Source organism: Oreochromis aureus, linkage group 7 (assembly GCF_013358895.1).
Source record: "Oreochromis aureus strain Israel breed Guangdong linkage group 7, ZZ_aureus, whole genome shotgun sequence".
In the NCBI taxonomy this organism is placed as follows: Eukaryota; Metazoa; Chordata; class Actinopteri; order Cichliformes; family Cichlidae; genus Oreochromis; species Oreochromis aureus.
The window spans coordinates 8,927,737-8,949,397 of NC_052948.1; the positions used below are offsets into that span (position 1 = coordinate 8,927,737).

General features: G+C 43.4%; 1 protein-coding gene across 2 annotated transcripts in view; it reads left to right on the forward strand.

Moving 5' to 3' along the window:
- Positions 1-21,661, forward strand: part of wwox (WW domain containing oxidoreductase) — a 134,395-nt gene that overhangs the window by 44,471 nt on the left and 68,263 nt on the right. For both annotated transcript variants that reach the window (XM_031737213.2, XM_039615091.1), the window contains one exon: positions 2,149-2,413. In XM_031737213.2, coding sequence (XP_031593073.2) covers positions 2,149-2,413 — 265 coding nt within the window. The remainder of the gene's footprint in view (positions 1-2,148; positions 2,414-21,661) is intronic.

A 21,661-nucleotide genomic window follows, 5' to 3' on the forward strand; every position in this document is an offset into this window, starting at 1 on the left:
CTATCTGTATCAGTGAGGTCTTTCCATATTAAAGTCACGCTGATAATTGCCCAGAACTAGCCTGTCTAGTCTTCAGGAGTTCATCGCCAGTCGTGCACTTAAAGCCGCTGCACTGGCTAGTTTTCTCGACGAGTTGACAGATAAGACTTTATGCGTATTGTCAAACATGACAGCCTCACTCACTCAAACTCATTCCTTTCCGCATGCTGTCACTGTGAATTAAACGTATCATCAGCATGATGGATGGACTTATCAGCCAAAATTTACTTTGATCAAGTATCTGCTCTTTTATGTCTGACCCCCCTGACTCAGCCCCTTTCTCCTTTTTTTTCTCAAGGAACTCCAAAGGCTCAAGTTTTTCTGTTATGCAGCAGACAAGCGCAGAGTCTTGCAGTAATCTGTAAGCCCAAGCCCCGAGCCATGTATTTTAGAGCCAGTCCCTGTCTGTGTGCAGCATTGATCGTGGCTTCAGTCAGTCAGACGGCCAAGCAGTGATTGATTGGAGCTCGGCAGAGTGACCTGAGACAACGCGAACATACGCAGAGTTATTCTAGCAGATCAAACAGCAGCACTATTACAGGGGCCCTCATATGAGTTATGTTATACAGGCTGCCATGCATGATTGGGCAGGAGCAGCAGAGGGGATGGTTTGACACTCAGATTCACTTGGGGTCACTTTGCTATTACAAGCTGTAGGAAAAGTCGGAGGAAGACGGAGTAGGAAAAGCTCATGGAAGGAAAGGTTGCTGTGAAGGGAATATTGACATGTGATTGACGCAAAACTTGCTGAAGCAGTAAGAAAAGTGGGTACAGGCAAGTTTTGATTGTGTAAAAACTGTCAGGTTAGAATAAGGAAGATGTGTACTATTTTTACGTATTTGCAATGCTAAGAATGCACAAGTATTCTCCTTACTCTTCACCCTACAGTTTGCTCTCCTTTTCTGCCTCCCAAACACTGCCTCTCTCCTTCTGTCCTCAACAATCAGCAGTGGCTTTAACCCCTTCAAAGCAGGCTAAAGCAGAACCAGAGAGAGTCAGTTACACACTAACACAGACTAGAGAGAAGGAATAAAGGAGCAAAAATAGACAATATCTCATATTGCATCTTCCATTCTGTCCACCTCATTCCAGACCTATATTACATCCACTGAAGTCCCTCCCTTTTTTGCTTGTGTTATTTTCACTTTCCGCTGATTTCCTGTTTACTTACTTAGCCTCCCCTCACAGGCAGTGTGTGACCCATGACCTGGCAGTATATTGTATTCCCTAAGCCCCTTGTCCGCTTGGTAAAGCAGTGACCTATAAGGGACAGGAATGGAAAAGATGGACGCAGGAGTAATGGCTGGACACTTTATCAGTTTCCACCACAGGGGCTTACTGTGAAATTGACCCAATACAGGTTTACTTTACTCTAGTACTGCATCAGATCTGGTCAAACGAGAGATCATATCCTTAATGAAATTACCTCTGAAATATCTAAGCTGCAGGACAGTAAACGGCATGTTTGAAAACCAAAATCTCTACATTTATATCGCTGCGAGACCTCATTCAATTGTAACGAGGCACAGCTTCGGCTTGTCGTGCAAACAAATTTTGATTTACCAAAAAAAAAAGGCTTTAGCGTCGAGGCAATTGATTTATTAACTTCTACTTGCTGAAGTAGTTACGAAGTTGCAGCACATGAAATGAAAAGCCTGCAGATGTTGTAATTTAGCCAAGCAAGGATGTTGCGGAAGGCGACAGTAAACAAGAGGCAGCGAGCTTGTAAAATCACAACAAGGAAACCAGGTGACATTTTGATTGGTTGTTTTCTAATGACTGGATTAATATGTAGGATGTGTTCCGCTGGTTTGGAGTCTCATCCCGCGCCTCTCACACATACGTACACACACAGACGCATAAATACACAGTGTAGTTTTCGTGTATTGAGATTTTTGTGTGAGCGTGTAATAACACAACGAGTAGTGTAATGTTTAAGGGGCCTTGTCAAACATCTGGATTTTAACAGCTCTGTCGCAGGCAATTAAAGAACATCATGTCACGTCTTTGATTTGTATGCAGAAAGCGCCACACATCTGCCGGCGGAAAGCCTACGCGCAGGCCGAGGCAGACTCACACTAACTACTCTTAATGCAAACTATCTTTCAGGTTCACAGACCTCCTAGACTCATGTGGCAAAGTGGACCTGGCGCTGCTGTCCCCCTCAAAGAAGGACTATTGGTCCATGCTGGCTTACAACCGCGCCAAACTCTGCAACATCCTCTTCAGCAACGAGCTCCACCGGCGGCTTTCGCCTTATGGTGTCACCTCCAACGCATTGCATCCTGGGAACATGATGTACACCTCCATACACCGGAGCTGGTGGCTGATGACCTTTCTCTTCACGCTGGCCAGACCTTTCACAAAGTCTATGGTAAGTGAGAGAAGAAGCTTGGAGAAAGTGTTATATCACCTCATGAGTGCGCAGGCTGTAGCTCAGCCTGCCTGAAGGCCTGCTGCAACGCTCGACTGGTTAACATTTGACATTACTTTTCATTGCGCTGGAGTAATTCTGCAGCTAGTTATATTTTTCTAAATGCAAAGCCAGCCTGTGAATTTGTGACTCTCATATAGCTCTTACAGAGCCGGCGTATTTGTCTTGGCACATTTCTGGGAGAGAGGACAGGAACAGGATGGAGAGGGGTAGATCTGCTGAAGGCTCAGGGAAAGAGTCTGGGTTTAATAGATAGAGAGATATTTGTGGTTTGTTTTCCTCTTCCTCGTGGCACTGTTTGTTTAACCCTGAAAGACAGTTTTCTATCCTTTCAGTACTCTATTCCAGAGAAATGCGACTATTATAGGCTGCTGTTAATGCCTAATCCCAGCCCTAGCTCCTATGCAGTTAAGTACTAAAATAAAAAAAGTTCTGTGCCTAATACATTTTTACTGAAGAAGGATGTGGCAGCTCTTTGCTGTTGCAGTGATTTAAGTTTCCCCGACCAATCAGTATATTTTGGATGGGTATATTTTGGATGAGTATAGTTTTGTGTGGGGTGCCATTGCCACTCCTGTTTTACAGACACAAGTGCACAGTATAGGAGAACCTCTAGCATCTGTACCTGAGTTGTGGCTGATCTGAGAACTCCTACCCAGTTTTGGAAGGATGGCATTAAGGAAGGATTTTGAGTTTGGCTCAGCACTTTTATGATACAGTGTCTTTTTTGGGGATTACATTAATGAAGCTGCCCAGCACTACTTCAGCTATACACACATGCATACAGCGTCCGCTGTGGCATCTGGTTGGATCATAAGATATCGGACAACTTACAGCTAAACTCCCGTGAAGGGTTTAACCTTTACAGTGTGGCTCAGACACCAACTGTTGTGAATGTGTAAGCATCTGTATGATTTGTATGTGTGGGAACGTTTTAATAGCACATGTGTGTGTGCGCATGAGATGATATAAGGTGCCTGAGGTTAACGTCCTCACACGCTTTAGATATGAACGATAAAATCCAGCACCGTGATTTATTTCAGTCCATATTGTGTCCTGTGCTCTCTAAGACTTTTCAATGGATAGCAGCACTCTACCCTTTAGGCTCCATAGCCTCCTAATATATGCTTTAGTTTGACTATTACATCTTTCCATTAGCTGTTCTTCATACTTTATCAATTTAGTGTTTGCACTGAAGTGAAAATGTGATGTTGAAAGGCAGCGTGGTGGAGTTTTAGTGAAGCGTTGTTCTGATCCATCATGTTTGACAGACGCAAGGCCTCGGGCCGTCATTTGTCTCTCCGCCATTTGACATAGGATGAGAGATGAGAGGAACGGCTCCTCAGCACCTTTTTGCAAAATGCCAGGCTGAATATTTCCTCAGTTTGACTTTTTCTGTCACAAAACACTCTTTTGCGTCCCGTCTCTTTATTTTAGAATTAATTTTTTAATCGCTTCGTCCCGTGTTTCATTCTTAAAAGCCAAAGTTTGTCCAGCATTCCTTCTAATCACATGATTGGAGCTGTACCCCAGTCTGGATGATACTTCTGTGTATTTTTTCATGTATCTTAAGGAATGGGTGCTAACATTTTAGGAGCAGGCACACATAACCAATTAGCAGAGGGTTTTCTTTTTCTTTTTTTAAATTTTACATGTCGTTAATTTAATGAAGTGTAGATGTTAGTAAATATTAAAGGACAAAGGTAGAGCTAGTAATTAAATTCTGGTGTGCTGACGCAGCGATTAGCTAAAACTCATGTCTGATAAAGGCCACACGCAGACACACAGCCTTACGCACAGACTCACACAGATACACAGACACACCCCTAAGCTGAGCATTTGCTCTTATTTAAATCTGGGCTTGATAAGGCCCCTGAAAGTGTATCCTCTTTAAAATCCCACTCCTCACTCCTTCTGCCCCCACATTAAGGGCTTAATAAAACAGTGATATTATTTCAGTTATTGGTTGCAGGGATATGAAGATGCTATCGCTTTAATTGCTTGCGTACGCTTGCGGGATCCATGGAGATTGTTCTGGGATGCAAACATAAGCAGAATGTTGACTCCAAAAAACAATCACAAAGCCCCCATGTGTGTTCTTGCGCAAATAACCAGCCCCTCATTTAAAGCACAGGTTTGATTTATAGGAGCACAGGTGGGGTAAAATAGAGTTTTTCAACACGAACAGACACACATGGACAAGCACACGCATGAATTCGCAACACAGAGACGGCTGGAACACCTGGAGCTACATGTGGTCCTAAGTCATTAATTTGACTGCTATTGTAAAGGTGATCAAATGTCATGTAGGGCAATATGTGCCGTGGTTGGTCATTTAATCACACCCATGTTTTCGCCCCTTATTTAATTGTTTCCTGCTCTTTTATGTGATCTTTTAACTTGCACGCTTTTTTCTGGTCTTTTCTTGTTGCCGTACTTTGGTCACGTCTAATCGAAACATGTGTGACTTCCTCGCTTTTGCATTCCTTGTGTTGTGGTTTGAACTTAAGAGAAAGAAACTTCTCTATTAGCAGGGAGCCCCAGCCCACTCTGCTATTGATGCACAGAACTGATTCCATTTTGCTGAGTTGAGAAAGACATCTATAAAGAGCCATGACATTTTAATCAGCCAAACTATCTCTCACTAACATCATGTTCCCCTCCCTGTGCCTTGATCTACTTATCAGAGATTGTGCAACCAGGCCTGTAACTCCTGTTTCTTTAATTCAGCGTGTTTAGTGTGGGAGTTTTGCCTGTGTCCTTTGGTGTGATTATCAGCACCAAATGATCTGGCCTGAAGTTGTGTGTGTGTGTGTGTGTGTGTGTGTATATGTGTGTGTGTGTGTGTGACAGAGAGAGAGACCTAAGAGAGAGCGAGAGAGGCAAAAAAACATCTGCTATCAAGTGATTTAGTTAGAGCAATTTAATGCAGAAAAGTTTGATTGACGCAGATCTTGGTTGATTTATTTGATCAAACATTGTATGATTTGTGGGTCTTTCTAGATTGTAGATGGTTTCCTTTGAATGAGAACTCTGGGCACACTTTTAAACAGCACATAATGAATTTCAGTGACTGTTGCAGTTATTAGTTTGGCTGTAACCTTTGTGAAGTTGTCACCGTCCTGTCATGCTGCATCGCTGACCCTGTGACATTTTGTTGACTGACTGATTGCTCCCTCAAGATCGGTATACCCTCAGGCTCTGAGCAGCTGGGCTCAGCCTATACCCATCAAATATATACCTTAACTATAGGCAGAGACAGTGCTGAGCTGAATGGAGACCAGTGTGTGGGCAGTGGCTCCAGTACATCATCCACTATAATGGATAAAGAGAGGGGAGGGGTGTTGTGGGCACAGGCCTAAGAGGCTCTACTGGTCCAATCAGACGCCTCGATTCTCCCAGAGGCTGGTTTCATCAGCGCTCACGCCTAGTCCCATGCTTCTTAGCGTTTTTGCATGATTATTTTACCCAAGATCCTGCCTCGGGCACCCAGCCACCTTTTTACATATGCACAAGCTGAACTTTTGACCAGGCACCAGCAGTCAGTGGTTCAGACACGAGATGTGGGACTGGTGTTGCCTCCTTCTCAGCTGAGCCTCGCCTAATGTGACCAGGAGCTCAATCCTGCAGCTTGGGGGTTAACCCAAGAGACAGATCCTGCAAGAGAGACATCAGCATTACCGTTTAGCAGACACACCGTAGAATGGCTGGTTGGTGCTATATGTGAGTACAGCAGCCACTGTTACTTCGGTATCAGTTTCTCTCCTGCAGCCAGACATAAGGTCAGATGCTCCATCTCCTATCTGGTGTAGCCCAAAGAGGCGGGCAGCTTTGCTGTAAACCTAGGAAGCCTGTGTGTATGTGTGTGTGCTGCTCAACCATGTGGAAAGAAAGAGGAGCAGAGGTCCCAATCTCCTCGCCCGCCCCCCCCACCCTTCTTCACTGTGAGGTTAGATGAGCTGCCAGGCCGTTGTAATAGAGTCCTCTTGGATGATTAGGGGCTACACAGGAGGGGGTCAGCTCCAGCCTGACTGGAAACACTGTGTAGGTTTCTCTTCAGTGGGGTAGAAAGAATATTACATATTATGCCAACTGGCATGAGGTTCACACGCTCTGTCATGATTCAGATTTCCTTTAGAGGCTGTGTTTTAGACCATTTTTGAAGAACTAGATATAATCAATATGATATTCCTGCGAGATGTATTCTGCCGTGCTGCTGCACTACGTAGAGAGAGACATCAGCAGGCAGTGAGAAACAAGATGTGTTGGTGTGGCATGATAAAAGCATACAATCCTATTTGCCTGTATTGACATGTGTGTTCTGCCCAATCCTGTTACTGGGATTATTGGCCATGGAGATACCATTTCATTAAAGAAAACACACAAATGCTCAGAGACACACACACACACGCACAGTGGGTGCACAGAGATGGCCTGAGGCCTGGTTATGTGCTCCATTGCACAGGGAAACTGTGTAAATGGTTTATTGTGGATGAGTTGATGTGATGGAAAGCGTGTCTGGATCAATAAAGAACCAATCAAACGCTGACAGTCTGCTGCTGTATGCAGTCAGTCATTCACCCCTCATGCCTGCGTACAGTTATACAACATGAGTGTGAAGGAAGGATGAACAATATCCCTGTTGAAAACAGAAGAAGTTTAAGAAGAAAAGAAGTAATTTTTCAACAATGAAACAAACAAAAAAAAGCTTAAGTCTGCAAAAGATTGTCACTTTTTTTTTGCGTGCATGAGTTCTGCATGTACCTCTTTATAAGACGTGTTTCTGTGACTGGCTAAGATTTGTTTGTGAAGAAACATCATTTAAAGAATCAACCACATCCTCTGCTCCTCCAGCTCCAGACACCTCAGGGAGACCATTAGGACGGCTCCCCAGCTGAGGTTGTCTGAGTCGGGGCTGAGTCTGAGTTGGGGCTCGGCTAAATTACCCCAGAGCTACAGGTCAGAACCAGCTAGACCCCGACTGCCAAGGGACACTCTCTCTAATAGAAGGGATCAGAACAGGCCAAAGAGCCAGAAACTGACCTGGCCAGAGAGACATCCTTACTCACTTACCCTCTACTCTTCCACATCGCCTCCTTCACCCTTGGTCTCTCATAGCTTTAGAGCTTCAGAGCTTTTCTCCTGTAACCCTCAGAGAGGAGAGATGTAACCTATCACCTCTTTCTCACTCATCCACCGGTACCGTTTTCCTGCTGCTGACCCTCACAACTTGACACACACACACGCGCGCGCGCATGCACCACTCCCTCCCCTCTTTGTTGTCACACAGAGCTGATGGACTATTTTTCAAATTGATTTCAAAAATGTACATAAGCAGCCGATCCCCTAGCCCAGATTACCTATTGATTTTTAATATGAAAAGCTCATTATATAAGCAGGAACTGCAACACAAAAAGCTAGCCAACCTTTGCATAAATCCTTTAATTGAATTTCCAGAGCCCGTGGTTCTACATTTTTTAATTAAATCCATTTCTTTTTTTAAGGGTTGCTGTGTAATTTGCATGCTGTGAAGTGGGTGCTGTCCCAGATAAAGTGCCATTGATCCTTATTAAGGCTCACCTCTGGGCTCGCTGAAAACCAACCGCAGAAATTAAATGTGCTCATGGTGCATACACTTATTGCCCGCATGATAGGATTAGAGGCGGAGAGAGAGAGAGCGAGAGAGAGAGAGAGAAGGAGTGATGGGGCAAGAGGTGGTGCAGGAGGACGGGGTGGGGGGCGTTATTATTAATAGTTGTTCATATTAATGTAATATTTCACCTGTCCTTCTGTGGGATGAGATTGTGAGGTTGCTGTTTGTACTGTAAATACAACCCTGTTTAGGTTTCATTCTGGTTTCTTTTCAAACGTACTCGGGCCCGGTGGTCTCTGCCTGGGGTCGCTGTGAGTTCACCTGCTCTCCAGATTATAGCAGAAAAATCAGCTTCTCTTTATATAACAAATACATGCATTGCAAACATGCATATTTTATTCTTATTTATTTTGTTTAAAAAAAAAAAAAAACGAGGATGTGAGCATGTTTTAATTGAATCAATGATCATATTGCTCATTGATGCTTATTTAGAAGGTCATGATCTGCATGCAGTCGGCCCATGTAGAGGGCGTTTGACTAACTTTATAGGGATTAAATGATGCTTAATTTTCTTGTCTTTACCCCACTTAACATGTGTGCAGAGGTGCAGGTGTGAGATGTGTGTTTTTTTTTTTTTTTTAATACTGCATTTGTTCTGTGTGGTAGCTGGTAAGGCAGGCCTCCCCTTTCTTGTCTTCTCGTGCTGCTGTATGCAGACGGTGGAGTAAATCAATAGGGATTAACCTGTGACCTCAGTCACATACTTATAGCCCAGTCCTCGCTGCTCACACATCTCTCATCAGTTTCACTTAAACACTGCACCTCACTCAATAAGGCACCACACGCTAATTCATTTCAAAGATGGAGAGACCTCTCTTTTGCGATAATCACACACACACACACTCACGCACACTCAAACACATGGGCACATACTAAAAAGCTAAAGCACATGACCGAATAAACAAAAAAACCAAAAGTGATCTAACAGGATGCGGCAAAGAAGAGTTTTGGACGACTAATCCATCACATTAAAATATATTTTTTGAAGTTTTCTATATGTATGCTACATGTGCAATGAGATAAAGGCTTCAGCTCATTATTATTTCTTTCATTATTGGGGAATCTGATGATTATCCTTAAATCAACCGCATAGTCATATGGTCTATGAAATGGAAAAATGTAAATAAATAAAAGACAGAGATAAACGTGATGTCTTCAAATGTTTTGTGTTCTCCAGTCATCTGGGAAAAAAAAAAAATTGCTATCTGGGAAGAAAGCCATGAAATACTCACGTTGAAGATTGAGCGACTGCTTGCTGTTAACTTAACTGATTTAGAAATTATCAAAATATTTTCTAATTATTTTTCTGCTATTTTGATTGATCAGCCGGTAAATAATATTTGAAAAAAATCGAAACATGATGTAAATAAAAAAAAGAAAAAGGAAAAAAGTTAAGTTCAAATTGATTTGTATTAAAATTTTAAGTTAGAACCACAACAAGGAATGTGCCTGGAAACAGCTCAGAAACTGTTTTGTTAAATTTTTGGGTGAACTGACCCTTTAAATACTGGGTCTGCTGTTTTCCCTTAAAATATAGACAGCTGTAAGAAAGGTGGACGAGGCTCACAGTGACTTAGTTCACTCTGTTAAATGTCCTTGAACGCGGTGGATATCCGGCATGTCTGACTTTGTCTTTTGTACAGTCGCATACCTTCACACTCTTCTTTTCTCCGTCTTCCTCTTGAAATATTGACACCGGCTGACTGATTGGTCTGATGTCTGTCTGTCTGTCTGTGACAATGTGCGTGTTTGTGTGGCACGCATGCGTGTGCGTGTTGAGTGGTGCAGTGTCAGCAGTATGTGGTGCGAGTATTGACCCAGACCTGTCCTCTGCTCTGACTGGCTCTTGTCCCTAAGTTGTCATCTCTCTCTCCCTTTTGCATTCTCTATCTTTCTGTCTTCCTTTTTGTTCTTTTCATAGTGGATCCCTTCATGGTTGATCTCCTCATGCATTGATCAGTATTTTGTCACCTTTTTAGTCACTGCATTCAGTGTACCAACTAGTGTCAAGCAGGCTGATATGCTATAAATGAGAGGTGTGGAAGATTGGGTAAAACACAGATGGAGGAGCCTTTCTTCAGTGTCAGTCGTTAGTTATTTTTTTCACTGTATCTAGTGTGGTCTCACTTTTTGCTCTCTTTTTCTGTGCACAGTAGAAACAAACAGTATCTACTCACTCAGATGTGTGAGGTGCTGGCCGAAAATGGGAGCTCTGATTTCCCTCGGATCATATCATAATCCACTCAGTCAGACTACCACAGCTCGGTTCCTTTTTTGTCCAAAAGGAATCAACCAACCATACATATTTACGCTCGCACACGTATAGAGCGCATCCTAAATGCCTGTGGTTGGACGCCCTCCTCTCCCACCGTCGCCGCCACCACACACACCAGGGTTAGACCACTCTATATGCTATTGATTGCACTGCTGTTGCATGTTGTGCTCAATCACGAGTTCCATGCGTCTACCGTTGTCCTCTCCCACCTGGCCCATTAGATTAGGCTAATGCATTCAACCATTGATTAGTCATTACACTCAGACCTGATCAGCCAATCGCCTACCTGGTTTGACTCTACTTGACCCGTGGACCCTGGCTCTCATGTCATGTGGCCAGCTCTAACGTGTTAAAAGCACATGCAGCTCACAGCTCCATCTGATATGTATTATGTTAGGGTTATGGGAGGCGCGATTCAGATGGGTTCACTACCTGTATCATATTCAATACTGCGCATTTCCATGCATTTCCTAATCACATGCAACAGAGAGCTATAGATTGTATCATCGAGCACATTACTGTTGGAACACTGATCTCAAAAGTTAACATGAATGAGCTTGAAACAGTGCAAGCAAGTGTAAAACACTCTTCAGCCCCTCCTTGCACTGCTACAACAGGTCTAACTATTGGTTTCTCTGGTGAAATTGTGTGACGCTGGCAGCTGATCCTTTTTGTTGCTGAGGGAATCACAAGCAGGCTTCCGTAGATTGGGCTTCTTCCAGCGCATTGCACAGTGGTGCTGTTGGTTTGGGACCTGGAGAGTTTGGAGGCAGGATCACTGCCTTGGGCTCTTTGTCGTTTTCCTCGAGCCCTTCCTCAACAGCTTTTGCAGGGCAGGTGTTGCGTTTGGGGAGGCTGCTGCTGCTGTAGTAAGGGAGTACTGCTGCCTCGGGGGGAGGGGGTAGTGGGGTTGTCGGGTCTGCTGTGATGTGTAGTTTTCTGGACTGTGTCAAAGTAAAATCCATATGAATGCCAGAGTCCCGGGGTTTCTCATCAAGAACTAGAGGGACAGGTTTACTTGCCGTCACTCGTCAGTGGGTTTAATGGTGTAGCTGCTTAGTATACTCCTCCTTAACCACTGAACACGTGTCCTCTTTAGTTCGGTCTTATATTTTACTGTCTGTGGCATGCTGTTTTATACAGCTCTGACAGCTACTAGCGATGCAAGTTACGCTGAAAATTAAGATTTTTACACACAAAACAAATGATTAGTAAATAAAATATGATAAATTGCCAGGATTAAATTGCTCAGCAGCATTCAGGTGGTTAAAGAGTACCCCACTGATTTAGTATTGTACCTCTACAATATTTAAAGACCCACAGTAAAGACTCCCTTGGTGCCTATATTACCCAAAAAGAGTTTGCTCAGAGATACGGATGTTTTTATTCTCTTTGCTAATGTGGCCATGGGTCGCTAGGTTTAAACACAGACGAAGAGTGTTAGTATCTTTCCAAAGCCTACACTTCCAGATGTCCGTCATCAACTTCATTCCCAACTGTTGAAACATCCACTAATATAAAATATAAAATCATAACCCTGACAGGGACACTTCTGCTGCACGTTGAGCACTTTTGAGACAGTTTGGTGAGTAAATCTTTAAATACTTTATATTTCAGTGTTTCCACTCTTACCTTATTTTGTGCACACTTCTCCTACCTCTGGTTCCACGTTTAGGTGTGACCAAGCCACACTTTGCAAATGCATACACAATAAACTAAAATGAGAAATTCTCTCTGTTGGCTCTATGCAGCCATCAGTTATTATTGTTTCACCTTGGCAAGTTGTTTGTAAGTAATCATACACTAAGTCCTCCTCTTTTTTCCACTCCCTTCCTCCTTTTTTGTGCTGTTTTCCTTCTTCCACACCCCTGTCTACAGTATTGAGTCAGTCAGTGAGGAATAGCTGTTTTAGGGACAGCCCTATTGATGTGTGTGTGTGTGTGCGTGCCTGTGCGTGTGGGATGTGAAGCACCGGGCTGAGTGATCGGGGATAGATGTCCTTATTGGATATGAGCTGGCTACTCCGTGGTTCTGCATTAAATTTGTATTGAATAGGAAATTAATGAATGGATAACTTTATTGATGTTTTGGTATTGAACATATAAACAAAATGTTCTTTTGAAGCATTGTGTGAGCGCTGCACCCCAGGGGGGAGGGAGTGGTCCCAGTTGTGCTTAAGAAAGAATAAGTCCATGTTAAGTCCATAGTGCATTGGAAAAGAGAGCAGATAGATCAATGGGAGCTCGCTGCTTGAGACACACTTTAATTGTGTTGTTTTCTTTCAGATTTCTGTCCTCCCACATCCATCTCAGTGCAGCAGTGACAGATTTGATACGTATTGCAGTCAGTGTCATGAAGACAGATATGAATTTATTGAACATTTTCAAAAAGGGATTTGTTCAGCTTTTATTTGTAAACCCATATGGACTAAAAGGGGGATGTAGTTATAGTGGAGTGTTTGACAAACGGACTGTTTCTTTATGTTTTCTGTAACTTTTTTTTCTTTTTTGGTAAGTGCTCTGATGCCTTTTGGTGTAGCTTGAATCAATGCTGTGCTGCCGCAATCAAACACGTACACCTTCCTCAAAGTGGAGTCGGACTGATTCTTTTCCAGCGAGTTGGATGGGAACAGATCAAAGAGATGAGAGATGGCGAGTGGAGGAAACTTGTTTAATTAAAATGAAGTGATGAAGGGGGGGTGGGGGATAGAGGGATGTTCTTTGATGCGTGCTCTGGATGCACCGTATACGTTATTCAGTTATATTACTCACGATTTTTGTTTAAGAGGTTCCAGCTGAGGGTGGGACAGTAGGAGGTGTTGCAGACGCAGGGAAAGAGGGAAGGAAGGGGCGAGCTTGATGAAGTTTCTGATTATCCAGCCTCCTCTGGCACAGGGAAGAATTACTGAATGCCATTTGGGTCAGTGCTCTTTATGGAACTACATTTATGAAATACATCTCTCCCCCTCTTTCTTTCACTCTTTCCACCTCTCCCTTTTTGTAACTCTCCCTTCCTCCCTCCCTCACTTCTAATTGGCGATGCAATAAAGGTGTGTGGGGTCAGTGGTTCTTCAAGGTGAGACTGCATGTGTGTCTCTCTCTCTCTGTCTCTCTGGTGTTCTTCTCCAGACACACAGGCAAGCGGCAGTCATTCCTGCCGCTCCGATCTCACATTTTCTGCCGTGCTCACAGAAACCAAAGGCCTAAATCCACCGTCTGCACCTTAAATAACTTAACTAATGCCGCGCCATCTTTTCTCTGTAATAAATGGCTCTATCATTTGAGAGCTCCGTGCTTACCGCCCTGCCCTCCTCTCTCAGCTCTGCTCTGCGTCCTTGTGCCAGCCTGGTAAGCCAGAGGGCACGCTGTGGGTGAATCAGAGACAGGTTCTCTGCCAACACACCCAGTGGGAGAGACCCTGCCAAGGGTGCCAAGGCCCCAAGAGAGGGAAAAAGGGGAAGATGAGAAGGTTTGATTTGGGAGGAGATGATTGAAGCGAATGAGGGAAGAAATGAGGTAAAAAAAGCAAGAAAAAGAACGACTGGTGGTGTGAAGTTTGAAGGAAAATATGCAGGATATGCATCACAGAGGGATAATATAATAACTTTTTTGTTTTGAGGTCCTCAAAATACTTCTGTATCTATTTACTTTAAAGGTCCCGAACTATTGCAACGCCATAAGTTCCACACAGGCTCTTTGTGAAGATTGCACTGACCCAGTACCATTTTAGGCCAGTAGGGGTCATTGTAGTTCAACTGACTGAGCAGAGAAGCCTGATCAGTGATTGTTACATCTGCGGTTCATTTGCAAACGCAACTCTGCTGTCATGGGCTCTCACGCACATTTATTAAAACACATATATATATTTATATTGTGTTGCAATTTCTGATGACAATAGGATTCTTTTAACTTGCGGTAACCTCTGCAGGTGATCAGGGGTCAGTACTGTTACTACTGATAGAGAGCTCAGTGGCTTTGTCTCCTGTTTACCTGAAAATACCCGAAATGAGGCATGCACCCAAAAAACCAAGACGCCACCTTCTGCTTGGCGTGCCGATGCAGCCTAATTGATTCAGCACTTGAGCTGGTAATTTAATGTCCAGGATGAGGAAGTCTCTGTGAAGTCTTTGCCTGCAGGTATTGTTGGAGACACCAGTGTTGAGAAATAATTGCAGAGTCACTTGTTTTCTTTCACCAGGGCTAAGAAGAAACAAAAATCCCAGTTTCTGTCTGCATGCAAATGAATATTTCTTAAAGTAAATTACACAGTTCTGTCTGCAGATAGTGTCTGAATGTAAAGACAATAGAAGTGACTTGTAATGCTGAAAATTTGAAGGTGTAATCACATATAAACTCTGTTTTTGACCAATCTAAACTCTTAGTATCCACCCTTAATTTATGTATACAAATTAAGCATGCCACTGCTGCCATTGACCTCCAGTAGATGAATATTAGATGAAGCAGCAGCCAATATTTGAATAGCTGAGTTCAGGACGGCAACGATTTTAATGGCAGCAAGCAGCCATTAACAGTATATCTGAAAATAGACAGAGTATTTTTCCATAGATCATTAATGACGGAAAATCTATCTCTCTTTCCTTCCCACCATCATTCAATATATATCTCTCTTCTCCTCTCTTCGTATTTTTCTACCTTTACTGTATTTCACCCATGTCATTCTTTATTTGTGCCGAGCTCGAGCTCCTGCTTCCAACAGCGAGGGAGAGAAAGAGAGGCCTTTCAGAGCTTCCTATTAAAATGCACCAGATATTTGAATAGAGGCCGCTAATGTCTGTTTAGTATATAATCCACGTTCCCTCCTCCCATATTCCTTGTTATTCTAGTTTAGTGCTGTAATCAAGCAGGGCTTGCCAATAAAGTTTATTGTACGGAGCTAAGTGTCAATATCACACACACACCCAGGGCAGAGAGGTCCCTTTAATTAGAAAAGGAGAGAGAGGAGGCTGCGTGTGTGTGTGTGTGTGTGTGAATACCTGTGTATGTGTATGCGTGCATTTATTTGTATGTTCAGATTTCTTTGTTGATTTTAGCCATCATAGACTATAAATGCCATTCAGTGTTAACAGCAGGCCTGTTCTTTTAAAATGTATGGAGGAAAAAAACAAAAACAAAAAATGTGACGCTGGGAAAAAAGAAGAAAATCATAAATGTGACACCAACTTAAAAAATTTCACTGCTTTTATGAACAAATCAATTCTAGCTTTACATGACTATTGAGCCTAGATGTTTTGAATCTATGTCAACGCTGAACAAACAATAATCCCCGCTATATGAAGTATTGATTAGACCTGCTCCCTCTCTGTGTGGCTTTATTAAAGGTACAGTTGTTTAGGTCTTTATGATGATGGTATAACCTGATGGGAGAAAACTTTCACAACTACAGTGGGCTACCTCCAGATGACAAAAATAAAAATAAAAGATACTCTTTTTGCAGATGAGCAACTCTTGCTTTAATCGTTTCTCGACTGCGACAATGAAAATGTTGACATTTTCAGCCTGCGTGTAATCCAGAGTAACGTTTGCTCGGATTGGAAGCCTCTTTCATTTTTCTCTCTGGCTTGATTTTTCTTTCTCCACTCTTCTCCTCCTCCTATTAGGCCACTTACAAACAGCCTGGTTAATATGTAGAATGATATTGCCGATACGAATTCTTTGATAGAAGATCATTTGAGCGAGGGCAAAAATGGAAAACACCTCCCACTCCTAAACACAGTGTCCCGCGGTGGTAGGGGTGGGCTCGTGGCTTCAATCAAATAATAAAACACAAAACCATTTCCCATTACACTGCAAAGAGATTAAAGGCAGATTAAACGTACTGTATGGGAGCTGGGGCCTGTGTCAACCGCCGATAGCGGCGCGGTCCTGACAGGGAAGAGGAGAAGATGAGGAGATGATGAGACGAGAGGAAAGAAGAGAAGAGAGGAGGAAGAGGAGAAGAGAGGGGAGGAGGAGAGGAAAGAGGAGAGGAGAGGTGAGGGTAAATGCACGACGCAGAGAGGGAGAGCAGATGGAGGAGTAATTTGCATGGGATGTAGATGGGGGAAACATGGCTGTATGTCAGTGCTGAGCGATGCCTCCCGTTCTGAAAGAAATCAATTTAGGGCGGGACGGGGACGCCGTGCATACAATAATTGAATATTACTGCGTACTATCTCCTTCACATGCAACTGCTCTGCACCGGCTGTATGGGAAAAGTGAATCAGACGCTAGAGCGAGAAACACAGGGTCAGTGCCCAGTGTTGAAGCGGTTCAAATGTTGTGCGGATATTAAGTTGAGACTCCAAATAATCTCTTCGAGTTAGAACGTGATGGAGAAGAGGAGTAGTGTGCGCTCATGTCGTCGTGACCGTCGCATCCAGCGACCGACCAGCCTTTCTCTCTGTATGTCTGACATATCAGATGTGTCAATTCTGTCTGGACCACATGGTGTGATCAATAATCACAACTGTTAATCAATGAGCTTTTAAATAAGCAATGACCCTCTGTTACGAGGTTAGCCTCATTTATTGGTTTACTTTAGGCTAAGTGACACAATCAGCTGGTCATAAGAGCAGTTATGTCTCAAGAAGATCAGAAGAAGTTGTTTTTTTTCTCCCACTCTCTACTTGTAAGTTCACCTTTTAGGGGACAAAACACACATAAAAAAATTATACAGGTCAGACAAAAGACCTGTATAATACCTAGTAGTTTTTAACCCGATGCCACTGACTGCATTTTAAAAAGAATTAAAAAAATAATGTTTTGGGCTCTTCAGTTTGTTCTATATTTAAATAATTTAAAAAAGTAGAAACATAACTCTTCACCTGTGATTAAATGGCAGAAAGTTTGTTATTATTGTGGCTCACAATTAGTCTTGAATTGATTAAATCTAAGTTAATCCAATATTTAATTTACGCCTTACTTCCACATGGTTCCTCTGTACAAACGCTCATTAATTCTTTGAAATGATATCAGACTCCTCTGTTATACTATCATTTAATCATCTCTGAACATAATAATCATCCATATATCATAACGGGTGATCAGGAAACATTTAATTAGGATAATTACTCATTAATCCACCGAAAGGGCTTTTTTTCTTTTTCTTTTTGCAAGGTGCCTCACAGATTGTTTGTGCGGTTTGTGTGTGGATGGCTGTGTGTAAACCCACGAGTGCACGTGTGCGTTGTCTGTGTGTGCATTTGTGTGTTCATATGCACGCAGCATGGCCCGTGTAATATTCGTCACTGTCTGATTTACTGTAGTGAGGCTGCTGTAGTAGGCCGGGATCCACTGCATTTATCTCCATTTCTTAATGGTATTTCAACAGCTCCTACACCATCGGCTGTTTCTCATTTTAATGACTAGAGAAATGACTTGTGTGTGTGTGTGTGTGTCTGTGTGTGTGTGTGTGTGTGTGTGTGTGTGTGTGTGTGTGTGTGTGTGTGTGTGTGTGTTTTTATCCACACACACACATGCACATTTTTCATTCAGAAGGATGCAAATGTAGGACTGAGCTACCTGGGCTGCTGTCCATAAAGACAAAACAACACCAACAATATATTTTTGTTTGAGTAGGGGAGTTTCTGATTGATGCGATAGCGACTGGTGGCTATTGAAGTGACTACTGTTGCACTGGTTGACGTGATTGAAATTGGGTTTCTCTTCTGCCCTGCTCACACACTAACCCCCCCCCCCCCCCACTCACTCCTCAAGCACAGAGATGGTTCCTACAAGATCTGACAATTACAAGAGGAGCTTTTAATCAATCTGGAATGCAGCTCGGAGGGGCAAGTGATGGCAGTGGAGGAAGAAAAGGACTGATTACTCCCTCTCAATCTTTATCCCTTGTTCCCTTTCTCTTTGTTCCACTTCTCTCCCTCCCTTCCTCCTGTTCCTCTCTTGTCCCTTCACTTTTGCTTTTCTACATGGTCCATCCCCTGTGATTTCAGCCACAGAGTATTTAAACAGCCCCTCACTTCACTTCCTCCTATTTCTTCTCCTGCTTTTTTTCTCCTCCCTCCCAGCTCTTCATGTTTGACTATTAGCTGACATGCACACAGGGAGCATCGCTCATCTCCCCAATTTCTCCTCCTCTTGCCTTGTGCCTACCCCTCGCCGCCTCCTCCTCCTTCTCACTTCTTTCTCCTGCTCCATGTGTAACTATTAGCAGACATGCTCTCAGGGAGTCTGATGAATATTTTAGCAGCCGCAGGGAGGGGCTCCAACCCTCTTCCCCAGCATCCAACACAACTAATGGACCAGAGTCAGTGTTTCCCTTTGCACAACTTAGCATTGCACTCTGCGTTTTGTGCACACGGACTCTGGTTTGATTAGGCTACCAGTTTTAAGAGGCTGGAGAAGGTACAAGGTGAGAGTACAGCTGAACTGTAGTAAGTGCTTTCTGGATCAAGTCTCTAGCTGCACAACTACAAGACACGCCTACTTGGTAGTAACATCACACTACAAGCCACACCTACATGATGCAGCGCCTCTGGGTAAATTAATGTTGGAGTTGAGGCAGATTTATGGTGTCCATTTGCGTAGCTGTTTGGCTACACTCTGCTGAATCTGGTGAAGAGCCAAATTAGGACTGAGATTTGCATTAGACTGAGAGAGACCTCTTGTTTCCAGCTCACCTTACTGTCTCCGAACAAATGTGGCACTTTGTCATTTTTTTAAAAACCATAAAATCATACATCATTGATGCTCTTTAAAAAAAAAAAACAGTTTCTACATTTTTCCTTTAATTTTATTAAGTTGGACAGTTGTTTGTATGCATTACCACAAGATGAAGCATGTTCTGCTTTTCATTTAATCTCATTAGGTTCTAATGTTTCAGCATTTTTGACTAGACATCTGTACGACTCAGAATGGGAGCCTGTCTACCAAGTTTTAGCTGTACAAGGCGCAGTGTGTGAAAATTATGTGGATTATCACGTCTTCCTGGTCCTTACTGCTTAAAGCTGAATGTTTTGGGTTTCAAAATGCTGATTGGTTACTGATATGCGACCATGTGTGTGGCTTTGCACCTACACATATGCTCTGTGTCCTGGACTGAAATGGTTCCCTAAAACAAAATCAGCATAATCCTCCTTGCACCCACCTTAGCATCCACCTTTCACTCATCTTTCTCACTGCTTCACTTCCCTTTTTTCCCCTCTCGCACCTTCCATGTCTCGTCTCTCTGTGAGGTACAGTACACTCTGTGTATGTGGGTGCTTTTACAGTATGTGTGTGTGTTTGCGTGCACGCTAATCTTTAGATGAGGGGCTGGTGGTTAAATCATGATGCATAGTCCAGGGCTGCTCTGGCCACTGTCATTAATCAGTACAGGGGCGGGGGACGTATCTGCTTTTTATCCATCTCTTAAATCAGTCACTGCAGCTATCGGCAGCCCTCCCTTCTCTCCCCCCCCTCCACCAACCCTCCATCTCCTCCCTGTCCCCCAACCCACCTCCCCCTCCCCGACGGGCCGCTGATTGAAGTGGCATTGTTTGGGAGACAAGCGGCGGTCAATCAATAGGCAGTCTCACTAAATTACCGTTTGCATGAAGAATGAAGGGCCGCCCAACCTGACTCCATTCAACTGTGTGTGTGTGTGTGTGTGTGTGTGTGAAGATTGGTGCGACAGATAGAAATCCGTGCATGGGACGTACTGTAGGGAAGAAAACTGTGCGTGTGTGTTTGTCAAGGGACAGAGAAGACAAAGTGGGCCAGTAATAGAAGCAGGATGCGTCTCTCTGTGCTACAGTGTAAAATGTTTGCAAGACCACCTACAGATGTATAGGTATGAAGCAGAAACGAGGCGCTCTGATTGTCCAGGTCACATATTGATTATCGCTTGTTAAGGACTTCTGCCGTGGACATTTTGACCTTCAACTTTACCTTTCACCCTCACCCCTGATTGACCTGCTGTACAACTCCTTTGTTTATCTACCGTCTAAATTGAACCGCTCCGCTGAGAGGAATCCAGATTCAGTAGATCTGTTTTGGTTTTTATGTGTGTGCCAACACATGTACAGATGTACTATTGAAAAAAGTAAGGATATCCTGGCCTTAAGTGAGTTATTGTGTCCAGGTAGGCTGGAGTGAGGTCTCAGTCTCTCTGCCTTCTTTTTTTTTTTTTGCTCCACCCTGACCTCTGGCTATTAATCATCTCTAGATCTGTGTTTACCCTCAGTTCTGCTCTCCAGCACACAGGCACCTAGAGGGGCAATTAGAGAGGAACCACCACCCCAGCACAGAGGTTTGCCCCCCTCTTTCAGCCTCACTTACACACATGCACACACACACACACACACACACCTGGGAAGCTGGACCTTGCCTCCACTAGAGAGCCAGCTATAATGTTTTTATTTACTTTAAAAGCATCCTGCTGTTAATACAAGTGCCATATCACAATGCCGCCATAATATTTGTATGGGAGAGAGTTTGCACATCTTTTTGTTCAAGCAGTGTTATGTGTGTGTGAGTGTGTGTACATGTGCGCGCGTGTCTCCCACCCCCACAGGGCATACCAAACATGCATTAGTATAAGTTGCGCAGGCTGAGTCTCATCCAGTGTACATATGGTAATGGATGGTGTGTGTGGAACATGTCAGCCACCTCATCATGTAAAAGCCTTCGTGTACAGGGGTGGGGGGAGCGTAGAGGGCTGGCAGGTAAGCATTAGGCAATATAATGGCCTCTATTTTTACACTGTGGAACACAGTTGAAGAGGCGACGCTTATGAAGCTTTCAAAAAAGCAGACACGCAAGTCGGGGGGGCGTTATAAGTGGGTAAGTGAGAGAATAAAGCTGCTTTTCAAATCGCCTGATTGTTGGACCCGTTTGTCTGTGCCAGTGTGTCTGAGAGCAAGTGTGCATATGTGTTTGTGTGTGTGTGTGTGAGTACACATATTTCTGTCTCTGGTTTTTCTTTTTTTTATTAACAAAGCCAAGAAAAAGCAGTACAGCGGCGATGTGTAATCCATTTTGTTTTTATTGCTCAAAGTAATCAATGACGTGGGAAAAAGAGGGCCTTTAATGACCTAATCTCATCTCTCACAGTTTGGATTGTAGTGCCTCAAACTGAAATATTCCCTCATCCGTTTTAGAGAAAAATCAGCCAAATATTAATAAGTGATTCAGAAGTGAAATATGCAGTCTTGTTTCAATGCGTCACCTTTTTGTCAGTCCTTCAAACGCTGATTGAATGTTTCCTTTAACTTTTCTCTAATTAGTTTTAGCTAAGTCCTTCTAGAAGCCGCTCATGCCAC